Source organism: Sorex araneus, chromosome 4, assembly GCF_027595985.1.
Source record: "Sorex araneus isolate mSorAra2 chromosome 4, mSorAra2.pri, whole genome shotgun sequence".
NCBI lineage: Eukaryota > Metazoa > Chordata > Mammalia > Eulipotyphla > Soricidae > Sorex > Sorex araneus.
Window position 1 is genome coordinate 173,222,541 of NC_073305.1, and position 27,266 is coordinate 173,249,806.

The window sequence follows — 27,266 nt, forward strand, 5'->3', positions numbered from 1 at the left end:
TTTCTTTGCAGGAAGCTGCATTGCCACTGCACAGTTGGGCTTCTGAGTATACTCAGTTCCAAGAGTTGAAAGGACTTCTTTATTTCAAAATCATTATTTCCAGACTAGTAGGAAAAACTGATTCCTGGTAGGTGTCCGACACCCCACCTCCATAGTCAGATCTCTCCAAAGTGACTCTGTACTGGCCCACAAAAAGTTTGCTTCAGCTTATTTTCAACCTTGACAGGTCTAAGCATTTCTGTTTCCTTCTCTTCTATTCCCTACATGATCTCTGGGGCCCTTTGAGGTCCCACTTCTTCCAAGAGCTGCCCATATAAGCTCTGCTTTCCCTGGGTGTGAGTGATGCATGCTGTTTTGCCTCCAAACAAAAGGTCTCTGGGTTCATTTATAATCTGTTTGATCATAAACGGACACTAAATTTTAAAAAAAGAACAAAAAATTTGCAAACACTTAATATGTTTCATAAAGATGGTCTCATTCTACCCTGATGTCAACTCTCTGTGTTTTAATCATAATTTCAAGGCTTCCAAAGAGAGCACTGGAGATTTGAGATAGTACAGGGCTTAAGGTGCAAGCCTCAGCTCAGTCCCTCACCCCAATGATCCTGAGGGTGTGTTAATGCCTGGAGGCCTCCAAACCCATGGCCCCAGTCCCTTGAGCACTACTTTGGAGCTTCACCTGCAAAAGAACACTTCCTCCAAGGCAAGGGAACAAGGAGATTCCCGGAGGGATGGGAGACCTTTAGGTTTTACACCAAACAGTCCTTGTGTGTAGCTTCTAGAAAGGCCTTTGTCCATGGGCACATGGGGTTGTCCCAGTTCTGGTGCCTGGACCCTGCAGGATCCCCCAGCTCTTTGGCCCCGTGGGCTCGGTCACAAGGCCTGAGCAACACAGCATCTCTGGGTTGGTCCTTGCCCTGCACCCCATGAGCACTGTTTGGGAGCGCCTGCAGGATCCGCTCCTCTTGCAAGGGCATTGAAGAAACTGAGTCCATCCTTAAAGATACTTTTAGCTTCAATGTCATGGAGAGTTCTGCCTACATTTTCTTCTACGAACCTTATAGATTCATGTCTGATATTGAGGTCTTTAATCCACTTTGATCAGACTGTTGTGCCTGGTGTTAGACAGAGGTCAGGGTTAATTTTTTTGCAGGTAGCCATCCAGTTTTCCCAGCACCACTTGTTGAAGAGGCTTTCCTTGTTCCACTTTGCATTTCTTGCTCCTTTGTCAAAGATTAAGTGGCCATATATTTGGGTGTCTGTGACAGGATATTCAACTCTGTTCCATTGGTCTGCAGCACTGGTCTGCAGGACGAAACAGCACTGACCATGCATGTGGAAGCAAACATAAACAAACAGGACTACATCAAACTAAGAAGCTTCTGCACTTCAAAAGAAACAGTGACCAAAATACAGAAAGAGCCCACAGAATGGGAAAGAATATTTACCCAATACCCATCTGATAAGGGATTAATATCTAAGATATACAAGATACTTGTAGAACTGTATAAGAAAAAAAACCTCCAACCCCATCAAAATATGGGGAGAAGAAATGAACAGAAATTTCCTCAAAAAAGAAATACAAATGGCCAAAAGGCACATGAAAAAATGCTCCACATCCCTAGTCATCAGGGAGATGCAATTATTGAATAATTCCATTATTCAAAACAATAATGAGATATCATCTCATACCACAGAGACTGGCACACATTCAAAAGAACAAAAGCAACCAGTGCTGGTGTGGATGTGGGGAAAAAGGGATGCTCCTTCACTGTTGGTGGGAATGCTGACTGGTCCAGCCTTTCTGGAAAACAATATGGACAGTCCTTCAAAAACTAGAAATTGAGCTTCCATATGACCCCGCAATACCACTCTTGGGAATATATCCCAAGGATGCAAAAGAGCATAGTAGAAATGACATCTGTACCTATATATTCATTGCAGCATTGTTCACAATAGCCAAAATCTGGAAACAACCAGAGTGCTCTAAAACAGATGACTGGTTAAAGAAACTTTGGCACATCTACACAATGGAATACTAGGTAGCTGTTAGGAGAGATGAAGTCATGAAATTTGCTTATAAATGGATAAACATGGAGAGTATCATGCTGAGTGAAATGAGTCAGAAAGAGAGGGACAGACATAGAGGGACTGCACTCATTTGTGGAGTGTAGGGAAGCATCACATGAGGCTGACACCCAAGGACAGTAGATACAAGGGCCAGAGGGATTGCCCCATAACTGGAAGACTGCTTCATGAGCAGAGGGGAGAAGGCAGATGGAATAGAGAAGGGATCACTAAGAAAATGATGGCTGGAAGAATCAGTCGGGATGGGAGATGCATGCCAAAAGTAGATAATGGACCAAACGTTATGACCTCTCAGTGTCTGTGTTGCAAGCCATAATGCCCCAAAGTAGAGAAAGAGTATGGGGAATATTGTCTGCCATAGAGGCAGGGGGAGGATGGGAAAGGGGGGCAGGATATACCGGGGATATTGGTGGTGGGGAATGTGCACTGGTGGAAGAATGGGTGTTTGATCACTGTGAGATTGTAACCCAAACATGAAAGCTTGTAACTATCTCACGGTGATTCAATAAAATTAAAAAAATTAAAAACAAACAAACAAACCCGAGTCTATCCACCATCGCCAAACCTTCCTGCTCTCAGGAGCCAAGATCTCACTCCCTGCCCTGCTTGCCGAGGCTGGCCAAATATCCATCAGCCCCTCACTGAAAGGACGGATGTCCACAACGTGTCCTTGGTTATCCCGGCAGGGCCGGTTCCGCGGCGAGAAGGCGAGGGGTGCAGGGACTTTGCCAGAACACCCCTATTGCAAAAGCTAAAAAACACCCCAAGAGCGAGGCCTGCGGGTCAGAGGGGGGCGATTCCAAGCCCGCTTTTGTCCTGCACGCTGGGCGGGATTCCAAGCCCCCCCAGGCCGCGCCACTGCCCCCGCGCTGCTTCGGGGCCGCGAGCTCCCCGCGTCCGCACCAGCCCCCTGCACCGTCTCCCGGCAACAGCCGACGCGGCTCCGAGGCTCCCAGCCGGGCCATGGCCTCCAAACAGACCCGAAAGAAGGACGTGCACGGAATCAACTCAGCGCACAGTTCCGATAAGTCCAAAGAGTAAGGGGCGCCCTGCGGGCGGGCCCCCGCGCCGTCTCCCACCCGGCCACCCCTCCTTTGGGGGTGGGTGCGTCTCCCCCGCCCTAGCTTCTGCTTTCCTGGCCTCAACCCCCTTCCCAGCCAGAGACTGACTCTCTCTTGCCATCGCAGCTCGATCCATTTTCCTGGATGCTTCCCGGGGGGCTCCTGTCACCTCTCAAGCCCACCCAGGCTCTTAACAGAACCTCCCGGTCCCCTCTGCCCAACCCCCCAGCCCCTGAGACAAAGAGCGAGCAGAGTGCTGGGGTGGGCGCGGAGAAGCGGGAGGTGACTTTCCTAGCCCCAGGTTCTCTCCACAGGACTCCTAGGGAGGGAGGCAGAGGTGCGAGCAGGAGCGGAGCAGGGAAGGAGTCAGGATTCAGACGGTCTCCGATTCCCCCAGGACCACAGTGCACATCAGACGCCTTCAGCCGCGCGTGGCTGCAGTGCAAGGGGCTAGGGTTGGAGCCCAGACCCGCTCGCTGCACTCAGTGACAACAGTAATAGTCGTTCTGCTATTTTCATGTCGTACCCGTGCCTATTGGATATGCCAAAAACAGTAACAATAAGTCTCTCAATGGGAGACGTTACTGGTGCCCGCTCGAACAAATCGATGAGCAACGGGATGACAGTGACAGTGACAGTGACTGATCTCACCAAAGGCCATGAGCCTATAGGCCGGAATTTGTTTCATTCGCAGTTTAGGGCTGTTTATGAATTTCTTCATGATTTTCCGCACTCCACACACCTAATCTCCCTCCCTCCACCCCCCTTCTCAAGAAACCTTCGGTTCATTTATCAGCGGATTCTCTCTTGTGTGTCCTCTCCTTGTGAATTTCCTTACGTTGTACTGTCCACGTAAGCAAAAACATTTCATGCTTTTCTCTATTGACTTATTTTGCCCTGCACATTTCTCTAGCATTTCTTCCATTTTACTGTGAGTGGCAAAATGCTAGACTTTTTTTTATAGTTGAACAGTGTTCACATGTTTGTCAATCACCCATCGACAGGCACATTGGGGCTCCCCTACATTAGTTATAGTGAAAAAGATTGCATTAAATATTGAGCTGAATATAACTTTTGGTTAATTGATGTTTCTTCCTTCTTCAGATAGATATTCAAAAGTGAAAACGCTGTATGCCAATTCATCATCTGTATATTCTCTTTGGAGAAGAGTTTACCCAGATATTTAGTCTGTTTTTTGATAAAGTTGTTGCTGTTAAGTTATTTATATACTTTGGTTCTTAACCTTTTATGTGATGTCTGAGGTGCCAGATCCCCCCCCCAACCCCCATTCAGAAGAATGTCTGTTTATTTGTGGATTTTATTATTCTTTGTAAAAGTTTTTGATGAGTATAGTCCCAGGAACTTATGTTTATTTCCAAGGGCAGTAGATTTTGGTTTCTCAAAGGCATCTTTAATGCAAATGTCATGTAACATCTCACGCATGTTATTTTCTATGTGCTTAATGATTTCAAGTCTTAATGATTTCAGGTCTCCTGTTGAAGGTTTTCATTCATTTTGCTTTGATTCTTGTTTATAGGGTGACAGCAGTCCTGTTCTGTTTCTTTGTTCCAACACCTGTTCCTGAGTACACATTGTATCGTCTTAGATCCTTTGTCACAAGGTCAAGTGAACTGTTAGGTTAAACTATTTTTATTTCTTATTGTTTCTTTATGAAGACCTGTATTGGCATGAATTTTCTTTCTGAATGCCATTAAGTTTTGGGGGGAATTTATTATTTTTGGTTTGGGGTGCTCAGGGCTTAGGGGTGCTTAGGGGTGCTCAGGGCTAACTCCTGGCTTGTGCTAAGGGATCACTCCTGGTGGGGCTAAGGATAACATATGGGGTGCCAGGGATCGAACCCAGGCTGGCAGCGTGCAAGGCAAGGACCCTTGTACCATCACTCCAGCCCCTTGCTTTTAAAACTAGAAAATATGTTGTCTAACATGAGAATTGCTGTACCACCTTTTAAAATTGTGCTTTCAACCTTTTCCTTTCAGCCTGTATTTGCTTTGAAAACTGTGTTTTCTATCAGCTGTAAAACAGTTGGATTTTTTTTTTTTAAATTTGTTCTAATACTCTTATGCCTTTTGTTAGGCAAATTTGTACCATTATACTTAAGGTGATTGTTAAAAATTTATGTATTTGTTGCCCTCTTCTTGTTTGCTTTATGTTATTTGATTTATCATAGTTCTATTCTTATATTTATTAAAGCTTTATTGTCTCATCAGCTTTATATGTTTCCTGCCATAGATTTTGTTCAACATAGACCTGTGGAGTTCAGGGCTTGTGTAATATTAGATTGGTCTTGCATTTGTTTTGGTTCATTTGCACGCATCTTTCCATGTGCTCAGACATTGTATGATTTTGGAGTCATACTACCTGGATTCCTTTTGGTTTCCTGATGGATTATTTAATATTTCTTGTGACGCCACTGTGGTGGCGATGAGCTGTTTTGATTTTTGCTTTTGTTTCTATTTCTTCCTCTTTCTTTTCTTCCGCTACCCATGTAATGTAATTTTGTTCCTCTTGATGTGGTTCCGTAGGATTCTTACACTCTTTCACATTAAAATGACAGCAACAACAAGAAAATGCAAAACACTTCTTGAGGCCAGAGAGGTAGTCTCCTGGGCAGGGTACTAGCCTTACACTTGGCCTTCTGGGATTCGACCCCTGGCTTCTATTTGGTCCCAGCACTGCCAGGAGTGATCTCTGAGTGTGGAATGAGGAATAAGCCCGGAGCACCATCAGGCATGGCAAAATCAAAACAAACAAAAATAAAACAAAACCCACCCCCCCCAAAAAAAAGAAATCCCACTCCCCCACTTCTCTCTTTGTCACGAAATTCCACTGTTGTACTTTCCAACTCAGCTCTATCAACTGTCTTTCTTATGTTGTGTTTTTCAGTTCATCTACTATTTGTTTGATTACTTTTAGCATTTTTCTGACCTTCTTGTAAGTCTCATATTCTTTAACCACTGTTTCCTTTCTTTCATTTAACATTGTTTCAGCTCTTGTTTTAAACATGTTTTCGAGCAAACTTCTCAGTTTTGTTATTCATAAGCTTTACCCTTATCAGGCCAGGACTTCTGTTTTGTTCAATGACTGGTGACGAATGCCTCAACTTCCTCATTTGGTTGAATCGTGCATGTTAACAACTCTGTTGAGTGAGCAACTGGCTTTCTTTAACTGGTTGTGTAGACTTTAGGGTACTTGTAATCTGGCAGGATATAGTAGCCTTCAAGAACTGCTGTGTGGCAGGATATAATTCTAGGATATTTACCAGGGTGGTGCTGTACATGCTGAATTACAGCCCGACAGTTCTGCATCTATTTAGATAATAGGAGGCCAAGTGTCCACACTGGGTAGAAATAGAAGCAACAGAGAGATTAATGTTCAAGGGAACATTGAATTCAGCAGCACTAGAAAAAGATCATCCAGTAACCTCTGTTCTCCAATTCTACCTTCCGTAAGGTGAAGGGTCACAGGAAGTAACCCCGAACTGTACCTCGGGCAATTCCCTCTCCCCTGGATATTTCAGAGCTCCCTGCAGGGGCAACATCTCCCATTTAAGGAAAACTTAGCATCTGAGTTGAAGGGCTAAATCCTGCACCATCCATCTCGGGCCGTTTCTGCAGTCCTGGCTTTCCCAGCCCCTTCAGTTTAGCATTTCTCCCTCCATTTGCTCCTTCCCATGAGTTACTCCCAGGAGTTCAGAAAGGAGCTGAGTGATCTAGCACTAGGCTGAGACTTTAGCTGACCCTCACTGTGAGGGTGACTCTCAAATTGGTACCTTCAGCATGAATTTACAAGCCTGACTCACTGAATTTAATTCAGGTACTCTGGCTAGAGGTGATTTTTTATTTATTTTTATAATTATTTATTTATTTATTTTTGCTTTTTTTTTTGGGTCATACCTGGCATGCACAAGGATTACTCCTGGCTCTGCACTCAGGAATTACCCCTGGTGGTGCTCAGGGGACCATATGGGATGCTGGGAATCGAACCCGGGTCGGCCGTGTGCAAAGCAAACGCCCTACCCGCTGTGCTATCATCACTCCAGCCCCTAGAGGTGATTTTTTTAGGATGGCACCTGTTCTATCTCCAGGTATGGCTAGAACAGGTGTTTGCAGAATCCATGATGAGATGAAGGCAAAGCTTTGGATGTGCAGATCACAGATGGCGTTGATTCAATTTCCAGCAAGCTCTGAGTTTGCAAACTCCGGGCTGGAACATCAGTTGCACTCAGGCACACCTTGGGATCAGAGGCTAAATTGCCAGTGTGAACAAGGGCTGTAGAGTCTATCTGGAGTGCTCAAGCATTTTCAATTTTGTGTCTGAACTTCTTGGCTGTTGTTGGCTGTCTGGTCTATCAGTGCTGGTATCTAATCTAATTTCTTCCCCTGAACTTAATTTTGGGTTTCAGTTTCCAAAAGTCCCACTGTTCTCCAGAGGAAAGAATTTTTGTTTTGCACCTGGTCACTCTCTAGATTCATAGCCTGTCTTCCTCTTCCAAACCGTGGTGCCCTGGGGCACACCACATGATCTTGTTGACAGTTATTCCTCACTGTCCTATTCTCTCCTCACCTTTCCCTCACAAAGTGCAGCTTCTCCAGATACCGGTCTTTCTTCAGGGCCTATGAGTGGATTCTTCGAGTTCTGAATACCTACTTAGTCAACTCCTTCCTCACCTGAAAGATTCCATATAGAATTTCTGTTCACAGATTCCTTAGTATTTATACTTTTTATTTTCATAAACTTCAACACTCATTGCCATGTCTGTGTTTCTCCAATTCTGTCCTCTCTCACAGGCTTCCAGCTTTGTGGAAGTGCATGCGTTTGTTTTATTAAATTGAATTTCACTGTATCTCTCTCTCTCTCTCTCTCTCTCTCTCTCTCTCTCTCTCTCTCTCTCTCTCTCTCTCTCTCTGTCTCTCACTCGCGCGCGTGCGCTCTGGAAATCTATTCCAAGACCTTGCATATACAAGCATGTGCTTTACCACCGAGCTACATACCTCCCTGAAATCTGAAATATAATATTACACTCATATGTAATATTACACATGAAGTGATAGCAATAGTATTCTGCTACCTCATAGCAAGCTAGATGAGATTGCTTCAGCATCTTTTCATGGTTTCAGTTCTTGTAAGTTCAAGTCCTCCAAGGTCCTCCAGATGAACCCCTCTTTCACTTTTTGGAGTTTCCTCTCCTTGTTCTCTATACTAGCACAGCTCACCACTCTGTACTTAGCTCAGTGCTTCAGGACAGTTCCTATCTCAAGGAATAACTTGGAGTGAGTTTCCTCTGCAACCTCTTTCTTTCAAGGTTTCCATGTGTGTTTTTCTCTTAACTCCTCTAGGTCTTTTTCTAAATGCATTTGTTTTCTCCCAGTATACTTTTCCTTGTTTTCTTTCTTTTTTATTTTTCTTAGTTAACATATTTTATATCTGTGTCTTCCTAATAAATATATAGGTTCCATGAAGGAATACATTTTCATTTTTTCTATTTTATTCACTATTAAGTGAACTACCTAGAATGATTTCTGGGTTATATATAGTAGAAATTCAAATGTGTTTGCTTACCTTGGTGGACCTCAAGTTTTGAGTTGGTTCTCGCCCATGACAGCAACATTGTGTAATGAATAGATGACAACAAGTACAATATGTTATATTCTGTCAATATTATATCAGGATCAAGTCGCAAAGGAACTTTTGACTCCACTAAACAAAATGATTCAAAGACTTAGTTAATGATCATTATAATAAATCTTTGTTAAAGGTTCCTATGAGAATCCTTGACTTTAATGGTTTCATATATTGGAAGAGAAGAGATTAATTACAATAAAGAAATTGATCAAGACACATTGCCATAAACAGTTTGTGACTCGATCCAGGGCACTGGCATCACATGCTAGAGATAAGGTCCTGCATTAACAGATAACAGTGGCACCGCTCTTATTGAGATGTCCCATTTATTTCTGAAATGAAGTTATTTTAATATATTCTTTAACATAAACTATCCGAGTTGAGACTATATTAATAAATTTTATTTAAGTTTTAAAAAATAGATGCATAAGACAAATAAATTTATAAAATCTAGGTATTGCTAGAAATAATTATCATGTGTAAAATCACATGTTTTTTTTTAAGGTGTTATGTGGTGGGTGTGAAGTCTACTGCAAACCAGGCCTAGCTTCTGTGGTTTTTTGAGGGGTGAAAAGGTTATTCACTGGTTGTCTGGGAACCACTCAGGAGGTTATGCAGTGCCAGGGGTCAAACTGGGAGTTCCACACATGCCAGACATGTGTTTTAGCCAAGTAAGCTCTCTCTCCCCCTTTCTCTCTCCAGCCCCATTCCTTTCTTTAATTTTACTTGAAGACTAACTATCGATACCAGGGAAATCAGAAAGAAAAGACAAGGTAGAACCTTGGGGCTAGGGATCAAAGTCCAGAAAGGGCCCTATGTAATTGCCACTTGAGATACACTGGGCATATTTAGAGCAAGTCTGTGTACGGCATTTTACCATACTGTATTGAATACACAGATAGGTAAAGCTTTAAATTTTTTTAAATTTATGATTCACTAAAACAGTGAATCACAAGGTTGCAAAGATATTTACAATATAATTGTAATTACATGGCAATTACAAAATTACCATGCTTTGTGGTAACATACCCAATAAATAAAACCAACTCTACCATTGTTCTGGGTACAGGAATAAGAAATAAAGTTTTTCAGAGACTTGAACATGACTGTCCCATAGAATCTCATTCTTCTAGAGGTGTCACATGTAACATAGCACTGTTATTCTATTAATATATTCCATAAATTAGTTCCAACCTAGTAAGGGGAGGGGGCTAGCACATAAGCACTCAACATTTGCTTATTAAATGAGCTCAAATTCTGCTTAGCAGGCTTGGTCTTTATTCCTTCTGAATTTGGTGCACAATTCTCTTTATCTTTTTCACCTATGTTCTGTTGGCAAAATTAAAAATACTGAGGTGTCCAATTGAGAGAGCGGAATCACTTACATCTAACCATTACCAAATCTGTAGGAAAACATAATTTTGATTCACTAAGAATCCTATCCCTATACTTTTTCAATTTTTATATTAAGTTCAAATACTTATATTTTATCTTTTAGTTAAATTTCAGCCAGAATTTAACTTCTTTCCAGGGGTTACTTTTGGCACCAGTATTTTGGTGACATTGGCTATATAAATTCTCATTCTTATACTTAGTTCTCAGTATGATCTGAAAGATAATTCAGGGATTAAAGCACTTTCCCAATCTCCTGGAAGATCCCTCTGAGCACTGAATCAGGAGTAAGCTTTCAGAACCATTGAGTATGACCTCAAAATAAAACAAAGCAATGACAACAAAAAAAGTGTAGTGAAAATTACTCTCTCCTTTAACTTCTGTAACAACACTCTCCTTTCCGCTTTCACTGATTTATTTGGTTATTTTCCTCTAGCCCCAAACTTCCATGATTTTACAAGATCTTTTCTGGGTGGTGATTGGATGGTGTTAGTGGGTTTGACATTTGTGTATGAATGCACAGGCAGATAAAACTTTAAATTTTTTCAAATTTATGTTTTATTGAAACAGTAAATTACAAAGTTACAAATATGTTTACAATTTAATTACAAATAACTTTGTAATTTAATTACAAAGTTACACAGATATTTATTTGAGATCAAATTTCAAGTTACAATATTTCAACACCAATCCCTTCATCAGTGACCACTAGCCAAATAAAGCCTTTATCCAGTGTTATAGTAGGGGCAGATTAAGACCTTTGTGTGTGTGTGTGTGTGTGTGTGTGTGTGTGTGTGTGTGTGTGTTTTGGGGTGGTGTTTGTTTCACTCATCTGTTGGGCATTTCCGTTGTTTCCAGATTTAGAGATTATAAATAGTGCTGCAGTGAACATAGGTATGTATATATTTTTGAATTTATGTTTCTGTTGTGTTCTTGATACCAAGGAGTGAAGCTGATTGATCATATGGAAGTTCCTTTTTGAAGGTGGGGTGGGATGTTTGAGCAACACCCAAATGGTGTTGGCTTGTAGCTAACCCAGGTTTGATCGCTGTCACTCCATATGGTCCCCTGAGCTCACCCAGAGTAACTCCTGAGCACAGAGATAGTAGTAACACCTGAGCATCACCAAGTATGGCCTAAAACTTAAAAAAAAAGTTCATAGTCGCTGGTTATCACAGAAATGTAAATCACAATAACACTGATATAGCCTCACATTAGTGAGAATGAACTTGATCAATGCAGTATCAAAAAGGGAAGAGAGCTGCTAGAGGAGATATAGAAATCAGGAACTCTCTCTCGCTATTGGTGGGACTGTAAACAGGGTCAGTCTCTATGGAAAAAAAAAAACATGGATACCTCTTAAAATAAGAAAAATAGAACTTTCCTATAATTGGGGTCATAGCAATAGTACAGCAGGTAGGGCACTTGCCATGCCTGCAGCTAAAATGGGTTTGATCTCTGGCAACCCAGATGGTCTCCTAAACACCAAGAGTGATCCCTGAGCTCAGAGCCAGGCATAAGCCCTGAGCATTGCTCAGTGTTGCACAAATGCCCCTCCCCTCCCCCTCAATAGACAAAGAACCTCTAGATGATCAAGAAACTGCCCTGAGCATTCCTGGGAGATTAAGGTCTTTAAACTACGTATAAAAGGGAAACATAGCTTTTGCTAATTATCTTCAGGCTATTTAGGCTGGATTAAGAATAATAGTAGCAAGGAATGGGATGTTGGTTTTCAATAATGGGTGCATACTTGACTCTGAATAAAATTTACAAACATTGAAAAACACTTAAAAGGGGCAGGTGGTAAGAGCAGATCTGTGAGGTAGTAGTAGTTAAAGTCTGCAAAAATACACATCACTAGAACTGGAGTGATAGTGTAGCTGGTAGGGCACTTGTCTTGGCTGACCTGGGTTTGATCTCCCCTCCCAGAATCTCATATGATCCTCTGAGCACTGCCAAAGGTGATTCCTGAATGCAGAGCCAGGAGTAAGCCCTGAGCACCATCAGAGGTGGCCTTCAAAAAACTACCAGTTGAATGAAGATCTGAAATTTTGCCATTCTTTTCTTTATGCACATTATTTGTAATCTAAAAATTTAAAACATTGTTGGGGATATAAACATTTAAAACATTTAAGATAGTCAAAACTAGAGCATGTTGCTTTATCTTTTTGTTTTATTAACATATGTATTTTATTTTATTAAAATATTTATTTAGGGGCCAGAGAGATAGCACATCAGGTAGGGTGCTTGCCTAGCATGAGCCTGATCTGCTTTGATCTCTGGCATCCCATATGGTTCACCTGACCCTGCCAGGAGTGATTCCTGAGTACAGAGCTAGGAGTAAGCCCTGCTCACCACCAGATGTGGCCCAGAATTAAAAAAAAATTTGCCCATAAACTTTTATGGGTATTTAATTTTTTATTTGTACGCTTTATGGATCCCTTTAACTCACTGTTTTGTGAATACATGTATGAAGAAAATGAAAATTCAACTTTTATTCTCAAACAGACAAATTTAATTAGAATGACAAAGTGAATGGGTAAAGCAAGTATTTTTATAAGTACAGAAGAAGTAGAAAATCTACTTCCTACTTAGAAAATTAATGATAACTTCATGGAACAGCAGGCCTGATATATGGACATAATTGGGGGTAGGAAAAAGAGCATGGGGAATAAAGGATGAATGGAAATAGTATATTAGTATTAGGGTGATATAATCTTCATTTTGTTCTGAATTTATTTATTATAGATTTGATATTCATTTTGTTTTCAGCTTCTTAAGGTGGAAATTGAATATTTTCTTTTGAGACTTTGTCTTTTTAGATATACATGTTTAATGTTATGAACGTTTATTATTTTACTTCTCTAGTGGTATATTATGTGATCAAGTATGTTTTAATTATTTAATTTTTTTTCTTATAATAGTTTTGCAAGTTAGGTAATGTACCTCTCAATTTCTTATTCCTTGGTGTGAATTTGGCTATGTAGGGTGTTTTATGATTCTATACAAACTTTGTTAGCGACTGTACTAGGCCCTTAAGAATGTCCTCTGAATGTAGATGGGGTTGTGTTGACTCTATATGATAGTTTAGCTAGAATAGTTATTTTGAAAATATTGATTTTTCCAATTCATAATGTATTTTTCTACTTCATCAGGTGACTTACAGTTTTCAAGATCTCTCACATCTTTTGTTAAGTTGATTCTTAGGTCCTTGATGCTTTTGAACACTATTTTGAATGCAGTGGACTCTGATCTCTTTCTCTGGTTAATTATTTGTATATAGGAATGCACAGATTTTTGTGTGTTGACTTTGCAGTCAGCTATTTTGCTGTTATGGTTTATGTTTATAAGAGTTTTCTAGTACATTCCTTAGGGTCTTCTCTGTGTATTATGTCATCTGCAAGTAGTGATAGTTTGACTTTTTCTTTTGCAAATTGGATCCCTTTGAATTCCTTTCTTTTTTTAAAAAAATTTTCCTCATGTTGTTGTTAGAACTTTTAATGCCATATTGAATAAAAGTAGAAACAGTGGACAGCCTTTTATTGTGCCTAATCTCAGAGGGAATGTTTTCAGTTTTTCACACTTAAGATGCTGTTGGAGCAAGAGTGATAGTACAGTGGGTAGGGTGTTTGGCTTGCATTTGGCTAACCTAGATTCAGTCTCTAGAATTGCATATTATCTCCTGAGCACCAACAGAAGTGATTACTGAGTGCAGAGCAGGAGTAACCCTGAGTACTGCAGGTGTGTCCCCCACTCCAACAAACAAACAAAGCAGGTTTATTGTAGATGTTCATTACTATCTTCAGGAAGGCTGTTTACAACCGTATTTTGTAGAGTTTGCTTTTTATCACCCTTGTGAGTAGATGTTGGATCTTGTTGAAATCTTTCTCTGTATCAATTGATGCAAGAGTGCCAATACACTTTTTTGTCTTTTCTTTTATTGATGTAGTATATTATTGAATAGACTTGCATGTGTCAAACTATCCTTGCATGCTCATGATGGATCTCACTTGATAGTGGTATATGATTTTTTATATGCTATTGGATTCAGTTAGCTAAGATTTTTTGAGTTTTTGTGTGTGTGGTTTTCATCAGGGAAATTGTTCTGAAATTTTTTTTTCTAGAAGTGTCTCTATCTGCTTTGGGTATTGGTATAACTTTGACTTTATAGAAGCTGATATGAAGGATTCCTCCTTCTTCAATATCTTGAAAGAGGTTAAGAAGTACAGGTAGTAAGTATTCTTGGAAGGTCTGATAGAACTCACCAGTCAACTATACTATAAAACTATGGAACTCAAAACAACATGGTACTAAAATAAGGATAGACTTTCTGAACGATGGGTTAAACGTGAAGTGCTGTAATTTACAATACTGTTAATGTTAGTTTTGTGCATCCTAACATCAACCTACCCATCATAAGAGAGCCCAAATTCTTCCATTAGTTTCCTCCCTCGATCCCCATTGCTATTCTAGACTTCATTTTTTGAGACAAATCTCCTATTACTTTGATTTTGGCCTTTTGATGCTACCTAACTATGCATATTTATATCACTCTGTATCACAGTAGCACTGTTATCCCGTTGCTCATCAATTTGCCCAAGTGGGCACCAGTAATGTCTCCATTATGAGACTTGTTACTGTTTTTGGCATATTGAATACACCACAGGTAGCTTGACAGGCTCTGCAGTGCAGGCAGGATACTCTCTGTAGTTTGCCAGGCTCTCTGAGAGGGATGGAGGAATTGAACTTGGGTCGGCCACCTGCAAGGCAAACACCCTACCCTCTGTGCTATCACTCCAGCCCTTATATCACACATAATAGAAAAATGATTTTGCATGTTTCCATTTCCTTCTGACTGAATTCTAGTCCCCTCATATAATGGCAAATTGCATGACTTCATCTTTTCTTACTTCTGAATAGTACTCATTGTGTAAATTTACCTTAATTTCTTGATCCATTAATTTTTAGTTGGGCATTTGGGTGGTTTCCATATCTTGGCTGTGGTTATAAGCATTGTAGTGAAGATAGGTGTGCACATATTCTTGATTGTATGTTGTGTTCCACACCCAGCTTGCTCAGGGCTTACACTTGACTCTACTTTCAGTGATTACTTCTGGTAGGTCTCGGTGGACCATATGAGTTGCTGGGAATTGAACCTGAGTCAACTGCAAGCATCCTGCTACTATACTACGTTTCTGGTCCTCATTTTGAATTAATATTTTTGTGTTTGGGGGGTAGATGCCAACAAGTGGTGCTTCTGGGTTGTATGGAGTTCTATTCTTGCCTTTTCAAGAGATCTTCATGTTGCTTTCCATAGTGGTTGAAGGAAATGATGTGACCACCGACTGTGAATGAGGTCTTTTCATTTCACCAAGTCTCTGCAAACATGAGTTATTTTCAGACTTTTTTGATATATATACCATTCTCCCTAGTGTGAGATGATATGTTTATATTGTTTTGAGTTGTGTTTTCCTAATTGGTGATAAAGAACACTTACACACTCCTACTAGCTATCTATCTGTATGTCTTTTACAGGAAAGTGCATGTTCATTTTCTTTCCCCATATTTGGATGTATTGTTTTTTTCTGTTGACATTGTGCATGCATATGAATCTTGGATCACGAATCATGAATCATGGAAATCCCGTTAACCACTGATTTCTCTGGTAGGCTCAGTAACCTTTCATTTCGTCCTTTCCCTGAGATCTTAGAAGTTTATCTCAACTGGGCCCTCCCAAGAATGTCACATTGGGGGCTCTTTCAGGGTCAGGGGAATGAGATTCAGCTTGTTACTGGATTTAGCATATGAATACACCATGGGAAGCTTGCAAGACTGTCCCATGTGGGCAGGAAACTCTCAGAAGATTGCCAGTTTTTCACAGAGGGAGAAACAGGCTACATGATACAAGCTTCTGAGGGCTTGCTTTTAAGTCTCTCTTTGGATGTTGGCCGTTAATGGGATTATACACACCTGGGATCCTCTGCCGGTCCCTTTATGCATGAGGTCTGTCCAAACGTGTGGAGAGGTGCCTCAAGTATGGCTGTAGCTAGGTTCTGGTGGTCTTTGGCGGCCGGGAGCTCTGCTCAGGGTGGGGAGGGAAACTGGAGCCAATCCCCTCCGAGGTGCCCTGGGGAAGACAGCCAGGTGTGCGGGCAAGAGACTCTCTGCATCACTCTCTTCTGAGAGCTTGCTTTTAAGTCTCTCTCTGGATGTTGGCCGTTGATGGGATTACACACACCTAGGTTCCTCTGCTGGTACCTTCATAAGAGTCTCTGGCTGTCTTCCCCGGGGCCTCTTGGAGGGGATGGGCTCCAGCTTCCCTCCCCACCCCGAGCAGAGCTCCCAGCAGCCGAAGAACACTGGAACCATGCTACAACCATGCTCGGGGCACCTCTCCACACGTTCGGACAGGCCTCATGCATGAAGGTACAGGCAGAGGAACCCAGGTGTGTGTAATCCCATCAAAGGCCAACATAAATCTTGGATAATAGTCCTTTATCTGATAATGCATTGTATGAAAATATTTTCCCATTTGTAGGGTATCTCTCTTTTGGCATACAAAACCTCCTTTTTACAATTTGGTATAGTCCAGTTTTTTAATTTTTGTTTCTCTTGTCTTCATTCTGTGATCTGCTTATTGAAGACACCTTGGAGGTCCATTCCCTGGATATTTCTTCCTGTGTTTTCATCAATATATTTTGTAGACTCGGAACTAATCTCAAGGTCTTTAACATATTTTTAGTTTTAAAGTTATTTAAAAAATTATATTTAAGATCACACCAGTGGTGCTCAGGGGCTAGTCCTCATGCATTGTTACTATTTGAAATACTTGTTTTGGGGTCTGAGAGATGGTACAATTTGTAAGGCACTTGCTTTTTATGCAACTAGCTTGGTTCTAACCACAGCATCCTGAGTCTCACCAGGAGTGATACTTGGGCACAGAGCCAGAAATAAACCCTGAGCACTTCTGGGTATGGCCCAAAAACCAAAAATATTTTCTTTGTTTTGATTTGTCTTTGCAAAGTATATACTGTTAATTTTTAAAATATTTTTATTCATAGATAAAATTAATTTTGTACATAGCATCAAGTTTAGACATTTCCTCAATACTCAATATAACCATCTATTTAAATTGAGTGTTTTTACCATTCACACTGAATAGTGTTAATAGGATCTTTTGGGTTAGTGGTTATATATTTATTGTTTCTCTTATGTATGTCACGTTTTATATAAATGTGTTATATATTTACTGTTTCTCTTATGTATGTCACATTTTATATAAAATGTATGTCACATTTTATATAAATCATTTCTATTTTTAATTTAACTCCTATGTTGGCCTTTATATATTTCTTTTCCTTCTTTTTTTTTTTTTTGCCTTTTGGGTCACACCCAGCGATGCACAGGGGTTACTCCTGGCTCTGCACTCAGGAATTACCCCTGGTGGTGCTCAGGGGACCATATGGGATGGTGGGAATCAAACCCGGGTCAGCATGTGCAAGGCAAACCCCCTACTCTATGTGCTATTGCTCCAGCCCCTGGCTTTTATCTACTTTTTTTTTTTTGCATTTTTTGATGATGCATTTACAGCTCATGGTATGTACCTTTTAACATGTTGTACTTAGCCTTGTCTGTTTTGAATACTGAAGTTACTCTGCATTATCTGAAATTCATATGAAACTTATCATATTAGTTTCAACTGAGCATTGTTGAAAGTACAATGTTAACATTCATCATTATAGGGAAGGTGTGTTTGCCTTGCATGAGGCAGATCCAGGTCTCGATCCTCTGAGTACCACCAGGAGTGATCCTTGAACACACTGTCAGGAGTAAGCCTTGAGTTTGGGGGCCAGGTATGACCAAGAATTTCTCCCTCAAAGCATTACAAATCAAAAAGTAGGAGCCCATGTCTTGCATAAGACAAGCTTTGGTTTCTGTTCCCACCACCCCAATTAGTTTTGGCAGCCCCTGAGCACTTCTAGGGAAGTCATCTCCAAATAATTAAAAGCAGCATTTGTACATACTTACTTTTGATATCATTTAATTTAATCTTATTGTAAAAAATATAATATACCCACCCCAATTCTATGCCCCAATTCTATGCCTTTTCCCCCACTTTTAACCAACTATTGCATCTTTTTAAAATCTTTTATATGTTTTGTAAGTTTTGACACAAAGAAATCTATTTTCTTTAAATTGTGATGGTTGGGGCCGGAGCGATAGCACAGCGGGTAGGGCATTTGCCTTGCACGTGGCCGACCCGGGTTCGATCCCCGGCATCCCATATGGTCCCCCAGCACCGCCAGGAGTAATTCCTGAGTTCAGAGCCAGGAGTAACCACTGAGCATCGCTGGGTGTGACCCAAAAAACAAAAAAATAAAAAAATAAAAATAAATAAATTGTGATGGTGATTTTCTCTGATAAATGCTTTTAGTATTTTAGGTTGAAAAAATCGAGTTTCTATCACTCACATTTTAAAAAGATGTTTTAACTAGGTGTAGATATTTAACCTGCCATTTTTCTTTAGTCCTTTAAGATGTTTTTAATTTATTGACTTCGTTTTTCATGCAACAAAGCAAATTAAAACAAAATTTGCTACTTCACTCTTTGTTCTGCATGCCCCGTATCTTTCAGGGTGTTTCTTAATATAAACCATTTGTATTGTCCTTGACATGGTTTGTATTTGTGTGTGTTGAATCTGTGGATTAGTATCTTGACTTAGTTTTTTAAAACTTTTGAACATTACTTCTTATATTTTCCCTGTCCCCAACTTCTTTTTTGGTGACAGAAACATTTAAAAGAATGTTTAAATGTTTGACCTGAAGTTATCCCAGAGTTGACTCTTTTCTCAAGTTCATCAATATTTATTATAGAGCTTCCTTTAACACATTTCTAATGTATCTTATTTCTAATTTAAGGTTTTAATCATTTTTTAAAAAATAGCATGTGAGGAAAAAACTACCCTGAAATAGAAAAAGTGCCACCAGCAGGAGGAGTCAAATAGGCTCAGGAACATCCCTGTCATCATCATCATCATCACTGTCATCCCGTTACTCATCGATTTGCTCAAGCGGACACAAGTAACGTCTCGATTCCTTCCACCTCTGAGACTTTAGCAGCCTCTCCTTACTCATCTTTCCCAACAATTGGGGGCTCTTTCAGGATCAGGGGAATGAGACCTATAGTTACTGTTTTTGGCATATAGAATATGCCATGAGTAGCCTGCCCGGCTCCTCTGCACATGCGGCCAGGATACTCTTGGTAGCTTGCCGGGCTCTCCAAGAGAAATATATATCTGTATATATGTATATATATATTATATATATTACTTTCTATGATTTGTTGCCTACTGTCTGAACTCCATCAGATATGGTTCCATCAGATATGGTGCTATGGTGTGGTATTTATGGAAAATGGGTTGAAAGTGTCTTATAATGTGTCAGAAAATGGCCTGGAGTGTGGCAGTGGTTGGGTAGTGGAGGTCGGCTGCCAGGGCTGGGTCTCTTGGGTGGGGAGGCTTCTCACCCGCCCCCCTCTGGGGCGCCCCGAGTGAAAACAGCCTGGCCTGGAGTCTGGCGGCATGGCTCTGGGGGCCTCATTTTATACCCCATCTGGGAGGAGCAGCAATTGAGATCAGAGGGTGGCCTATGAGGAGATTATCTGATTATCTGGTGCTGTGCCCAAAGGGTGTGGTAGGGTGTGGCTTATGGGTGTGATCCTGGGTCACCTGGAGATTGGGGGATAGTAGACAGAGGATCTCTGCTTCTGCTCCCATTGAGTCCAGAGTCCAAGGTCACAAAGTTCCTCATTATCTAGGTTCTGTGGGACTTCATTCATGTGCGAGGCTCAGCCGGAGTAAGTAGGCAAAGCAAGAGAAATACCTTGAATTTGTAAAAGAAGAAGTATGTTTCTATTTGCACTGATGCAATCTTATATGTGGAAAACCCTAAAGGTCATACCAATGAACGGACTGTGAGTTCAAAAGTAAACTGTGGGCACATGAGGGACTTGAGCGTTTGGTAACTGAGAGCCATGTCTCTTGCTGGCCCTCAGAGACGGATGGACAAAGGACTGGGGAACAGATAAATGGGGCCCTAGGCAGGTCTGGAGTCAGTTTCTTTCTTTCTCCTCCCCAGTGAAGTCCGAACTCTCCCTTACAGCACAATTGTCATCACTTGTCATCCTGTTGATCTTCAATTTGCTCGAGCAGGCACCAGTAACATGTCCATTTGTCGCTGTCATGTGCTAGTGTAGCCCAATGATATCTGCTCACTCCAGGAACAGGAAGAGCCTCAAATTGTTCATTCAGGGCTTTGATGAAGAAGTCTGACCATCTTGTTGGTGGGTGGCCACTCGGTCTTTTGACATCCGTGGAATCCAGTCAGTAACAGCTCTAGTCCAGCGGTCATCTCTGAATCGCATTACGTGTCCAACCCATATGGCACTGAAAGAGCAAAATTGTAGGTGTAGTTTTGATCATAGTTCAAGTCATCAGAGTTCCATCAGCCTAGTTCTATCCTCCTTATCTTCCTAGTCCTTGTTCTCTTAGTCCTCGACTTCTTCATCATAGTCCTTTTAGTTCTAGTCCTTATGTTCTTTGTCTAGTCCCCTCCTACTCCTTACAGGATTGTTATATAGAAATCATGAAGGGTGTGCGCACACATAGGTGGGGTTGAACATTATCATAACATCAAACAGATGTAGAGCCACTCCTTCAGTGGAAGTTCTTGGAGATTAACTCAAGGACAAAATCTTGTCTGAGTATTCATCACTCTAGGTTACTGGGAGATCCACTCAAGGGCAGGATTTCATCTAGGGTATATTGCTTTCTCCTTAATCTATTTAAACAATTATAGTAAATTTACTTCTTAGCGGGTAGGGAGTTTGTCTTGCATGCAGCCAACCTGGGTTCAATTCCTCCATCACTCTCTCAGAGAGTCAGGCAAGCTACCAAAGAGCATCCCACCTGCACGACAGAGCCTGGCAAGCTACCCGTGGTGTATTGGATATGCCAAAAATAGTAACAACAAGTCTCACAGTGGAGATGTTACTGGTGCCCACTCGAGCAAATGGATGAACAATGGGAGGACAGTGCTACTAATATTTCTATTCATTTTGTATGAACACAGTTAGAAATATATTAAGCTTAAAGGATGGGTCTTTCTGGGGAAATCTTGTTATATATCCCAGACTACAGTCTTCAGGCCAGTTTAGTTTTTCATAATCCCAGCAGGGTCCTTATTCAGTTACTTCTTTTTGGTTCATGACAGAATTTGTTCCATGACCATGTTCTTAACATATTATACTTCTTATGGCACTTATCTTGTCCCTTTCCAATGCCAGAGTAGCTTAGAGTTTGCCTTGGGTTCATCCAGTCCCTTCGTTGGGACCCTCCTTTGGGGGGTGTTCGGAAGTAAGGGCAACTGAGGCTTAAGTCAAGTAAATATGTTGGATGCCCAGGAGTAAATATTATTTGGAGTCAACTCCCATGTTACAAAAGCATTTCATGAACTGTCTTCCTGTGTCTATACAAAAAGGACATTGCTAGGCCATGCAAGGGACATAAAGGAAAGAGAAAAGCAATATAGGATTATTAGTGCTTGATGGAATTGGGTGTGCCTCAGGGGCACTGTTGTGGGAGTAACTCAATAAACCTAAGCTCCCTGAGGGAGGAGCAAGGACAACCCAATGCTATCTAACAGAGTTAACCAATTATGTTGGAATTAGTCAAAGTAACAGGAGGCAAAATCAACACACAAAATGCAGTTGCATTTTCTTATACAGGCAGTGAAATAGTATTTAAAAAGAGAAGTATGAAATAATTTCTATTTCTGATGGCCTCTGGAAATGTAAAACATTTAGTAATTAACCAAGGAAGTGAAGAATTTGTACAACTATCAAATATTATGGAAATAAATTAAAGACATAAATAAATAAAAGCACATTTCACGCTTCTAAACTCAAAATCTTAATGAACCTTTAATGTCATTACTACCCAAAGCAATTTAGAGATTCAATGCAAACTGTTAAAATCTTAGTATTTTTTTTTACAGAAACTGGAACATGCAGTGTAACATTTATATTCAGTAGGTGACCCTCTGAAAATGTTGGGTTTTATCTCTGAAGCATTGTCCCTCAGGACTGTCTAGCAAATGCTTTCTGCCTCTCTCTCCACCAGACTCAATCTTCTTTTAGGGATATGTGGAATCTCCTGGGATGTGCCTGAATTACACACATCTTCACTGACATATGGAAACTCTCATGGCCATAAACTGAGAAAAGGATACGGATCACTTGTCTATTGTCTCTTGAAAATCATGGCCTGTCTTATCTTAATGATTATGTCCTAAAAAACAATTTTCTATTCTTTGACCAGGGTGAATGGTAAATTTTATTCTTGCTATTCCAAAATGTACATCATATATGTACATTTAGTACACATGTACTATGTACATCATAGTACACAGTTTGTGACTTAAAGATTACATTTTCTAAATATGAAGATTTGGAATTTTAAAGCAACATTTATAAGTGAATGCCCATAAATAATATACTTTGAATGTGTATAAAGTCTTTCCCTACAAATGAAATCCAAAATTGGATATAGTTGCCAGTATATATTATCTTTATGAAATTCTTTTTGGTGTATGAAATCTGATACAAAATTGCACTGTATCACTGCTGTCCAGTTGTTCATCGATTTACTCGAGCGGGCACCAGTAACGTCTCCATTGTGAGACTTGTTACTGTTTTTGGCACATTGAATATGCCACAATAGCTTGCCAGGCTCTGCCATGTGGGCAGGATACTCTCGGTAGCTTGCCAGGCTCTCCGACAGGGACAGAGGAATCGACCGAGTGCAAGGCAAATGCCCTACCTGCTGTGCTATATTTTATATCAAAATTGATCACAGCCTGGTGCAAAACATTGAATCAAAAGCATTAAACTTCCATATTGACAATTATTGTAAATCAAACCTTTGTAATAATTATTACTGCACTTGCTTTTAAGGTGTGTTGTAACTTCATTGCTCCTGAAACTTCCTCTTTTAAATCAAAGATCCGTTATGAGTTCAAAGATACCTATCTAAGAAAGAAATATTTGTTTCCTCTATAATGGCAAAGTTAAGACTTCCTAGAAATAAGATTCAAGCTTCTCAGCAAGATCTCAGTGGGCAGTTGCTAGCTCCCTTGTGTTTTTTCCAGCCTACTCTATCCCACACTTGTGGCTGCATCATATACTAGTATGCTCAGTCCTACTGTTCTGTGACATGTGGTTTTGATGATGGTCCTGGATGATTTGCTTCCTACTATGATTGAGATGTAATTGGATTCATTTCTGAAAAGAACATGATAACTGTTACCAGACTGAAATATTTCTTTGGCAAGTATCTACTTTCTTGACTTCCCCAAGGAATATTCATGTCTCCATAAAATCTTTGAGGACTCCGGAAACTATCTCCAGTTTTGCTGCATCATGGTTAATCCTCTATCCCTTTTGGACCACCTATAAATCACGGAAAATGTGCATTGTCTTTATGCTGTAAGTTATCAGGTTGTGGGGGGTGGGGGAGGGGTGACACTTGCCTTAGTTCAAAGTAAGAAGCACATGAATGACTCTTGCTTTGTTTCTTTTTAAAGCCTATTTTGGATCTCCTGAAGTTTTTAGGGTAAATTTAGATCCCTACCACCCCTGAAATAGACTTCGAGACTTTTAACTTGCATAGCTGCTGCTTAAATTCAGTTTCCAGGACCTCTTTGTGTTCCTGTAATCTCAGTACCTACCATACTTTCTTTTTGGGGGGTGGGGGAGCACCCAGCAATGCTCAGTGTGATGCATTACTCCTGGCTCTGAACTCAGGAATTACTCCTGGCGGTGTTCTAGGGACCATATGGGATGCTGGGGATTGAACCCAGGTTGGTTGTGTGCAAGGCAAACGCCCTTGCCCACTGTGCTAACACTCCGGACCCCACTACTTTCACGTCCTGATCTACCAGTAGAGTTTTAATACTGCATACTAATATTTTCAATGAGTTGTAATCTTGGTTAAGACATTTCAATTGATGTGCAGTTATAGACGCCAATTGAAATATATATGTCATCCTAAAAGCTTTGCTTTTGTATTTGTTCCTTACTTAGTGTTCTCATGTCTAGCTCCTCTGTCGGCCTTGGCTCATTGTTCTTTAGGATTTCTCTTCCCACTGCCCCCTCCCCCCCAAAGCACTTTAATATTTCTTTGGTGAAAATCAATCTCTTGAGTACATGAAATATTTATTCCATCTAAACATTTATGTTTATTTCCTTTGCAATTGGAATATCACTTGGCATATGACACATTTTTTACTATATATGTATATATATATGCACATATATTATGTTTGGAACTTTCTTTAAACAGTGATTTACAAAGTTGTTTATAATTTAGTCACTTCAGGTATCCAGTGTTGTTACACAAATCGCATCATGAGTGTGACCTTCCCTCTAGCAATGTTCCCAGTTACTCACGCCCTTCTTAAAGCCTTACCCCTTTGCAGGCACAAAATAATTTACTCTATATTCATTTTTTATAATATGGTGTTATTAGAAGCATTGAGTGTTTACTGACCTGCTGGTGCTAGTTGAGCTTTCTGTGCCTTCATTTTTGCTCATTGAGCTTAGTGGGTTCTACACAACTTTCACATCTAATTTTCTCTGCTTGTTCTACTGGGCTGTCAGTACTGTGAAATTTGAAGATGCCCAAATACATGACCATATGCCCCAGGAGCTGTGGACTGAGATGATTCAGCTGTATGGCATCTCTGCTGGACCATTTATACTGGTGGAAGTTGGGTATGGGTGGAGCACTGGACCAAGGGGACTGGACCCAGCCTACCTGTAACCCAAAAAGGCTCCAAAGTTCTGAATCCAATGGCTTGGACTTACCTGGATCAACTCAGCTGAAGTGTTTCTACAAGCCCGATTTTACCTTATGAGCTTCCTTACCCACTTTTATTAAGAGATATTTTAAAACATATCCCTATGTTTTGTCTATGTAGTAATGCACCATGTGGCTGAGGAATTGATTTTTCATTATTTTATTGGTTTTGTTTTTGGGACACAGCTAGTTGTGCTTAGGGATTATTCCTGACTCCGTTCTCACTCCCAATGAAGCTCAGGGTACCATATGGTTCTGGGGATTAAACCAGGCTTGGCCTTATATAAAGCAAGTGCTTAATTCACTGTACTATCTCTTGGTCCTGACTGTGTACATAAGAATATATTAATCTTTGAAAAATTTTTATATCAATTACACTTTGATGAAATATTAAGTGTTACTTGGGTTTAATAACCTTGAAAATAACATAACTGTGTATATCGCTGACCTTTCAGTGTTGCACTGAAACATCTTAGAATGTTTGAATTTTCCAAAATTTCATAACACTTATTTCCCAACAATATCAGTTACTAAATACTTAGCAGTCATGGGTTACTTTTGTGTTTAAAGACTATCTTATTCTCACAATTAAAGGGACCTGAATTAATAATGTTATTTGAACAGTTTCAAGGAGTTCAACTGTATTAGAAAAATTTACTATCAGTACTGCATTCTGATAGTAAATTGCAAACACGGACTGTGTGGAGGGTTTTAAAAGCAAGATTTATGAGAGGTCATTTGTATTCTGCATCTATTTGATATGGGGCTGTGTTTGGACATTTGTTAATGTTGTGTTTTGTGCTCTAGGTGTGGTATTGGACTGGTGTAGGACAATTGTAATGAATCTTTTTAAATGGTCTTCAGTATACATGGAGACAAATTTGACATTTTACAAGGAGAGAAGACAAATTACCAATAAAGCTTTGCAGCTTCAGGGAGGGAGCAGAGCACTTTGTTACACTTGACAGGGTGAGGTGGTAGGCAAAACAACCACAATCTCGGTAGTTCCCATGTACATATATTTTTTTCCTTAAGAAATAAGATTCCACTTTTACAAAAATATAGTTTAAGATTCTCAGTTCCTTGCATGAAATAATTTTATTACTGTTCTGATGGTTACAAAATCAGCAATTTTATTTGGGGGCGTTGGGAGGCTTCACTTAGTGTTGTTGAGGGGTACATAATGAAAGAAATCAAACTGAGCTTTGTAGTGTACAAAACTTTGTGAGTTCTTTCTGCAGCTATCCATTTCTTTTTACCTATTTAGGATTAAACTCTACCCAATAAAATAAATACAGATAATGTATTATTTTGGGCTGGAGCGATAGCACAGTGGTAGGGCTTTCGCCTTTCACGCAGCCACCCCGAGTTTGAGTCCTCCGCCCCTCTCGGAGAGTCCGGCGAGCTACTGAGAGTATCGAGCTCGAGCAGCAGAGCCTGGCAAGCTACCGGTGCGTACTGGATATGCCAAAAACAGTAACTATAAGTCTCTCAATGAGAGACATTACTGGTGCCCGCTCGGACAAATCGATGAGCAATGGGATGACAGACAGACAGACAGTCAATGTATTATTTTAGATCTTGAATTTTCTATGAATATTATTTCAAAAATTATCCTTCCCCTGAAAATGTCTCTTATCATCCTTCTTTCTTATATTTTCTTTTATTAAAATTTTAAGGTTTTTTTTTTTTTTTGGTGAGGTTAGTGTGCTGAGGTCTTACTCCTGGGTCTGTGCACAAGGCATCACTTCTGGTGGTGCCTTGGGTAATAGTCAGGGTGTCAGAGAGCAAACCCAGATTGGCCAAATGTAAAGCAAGTGCCTCGAGAACTGTACTATCTTTCCTACCCCTTTCTTCCATTTATTACATGCTGCTTAGAAACACTCCTTTATAATGTATGGAATTTATACCTTCTTTTCTAAGAAGATGGTGGATTAACAATTTTTTAGATGGTGTAGCCTACTAGGGTTCCATTCCTCTGTACCCCTCAGAGAGCCCGGCAAGCTACTGAGAGTATCCTGCCTTCCCAGCAAAGACTGGCAAGCTACCCGTGTCATATTTGATATGCCAAAAACAGTAACAACAAGTCTCACAATGGAGACGTTACTGGTGCCCGCTCGAGCAAATTGATGAACAACGGGACAACAGTGCTACAGTGCTACAGTGCTG

The 27,266-nt window shown here is 40.4% G+C and overlaps 1 protein-coding gene across 1 annotated transcript in view; it reads left to right on the forward strand.

Moving 5' to 3' along the window:
• The first annotated feature begins 3,050 nt into the window (after window positions 1-3,050).
• Window positions 3,051-27,266, forward strand: part of ADGB (androglobin) — a 182,455-nt gene continuing 158,239 nt past the window's right edge. The window contains 1 exon segment of the mRNA XM_055136319.1: window positions 3,051-3,124. Within this exon segment, the coding sequence (XP_054992294.1) occupies window positions 3,051-3,124 (74 nt within the window).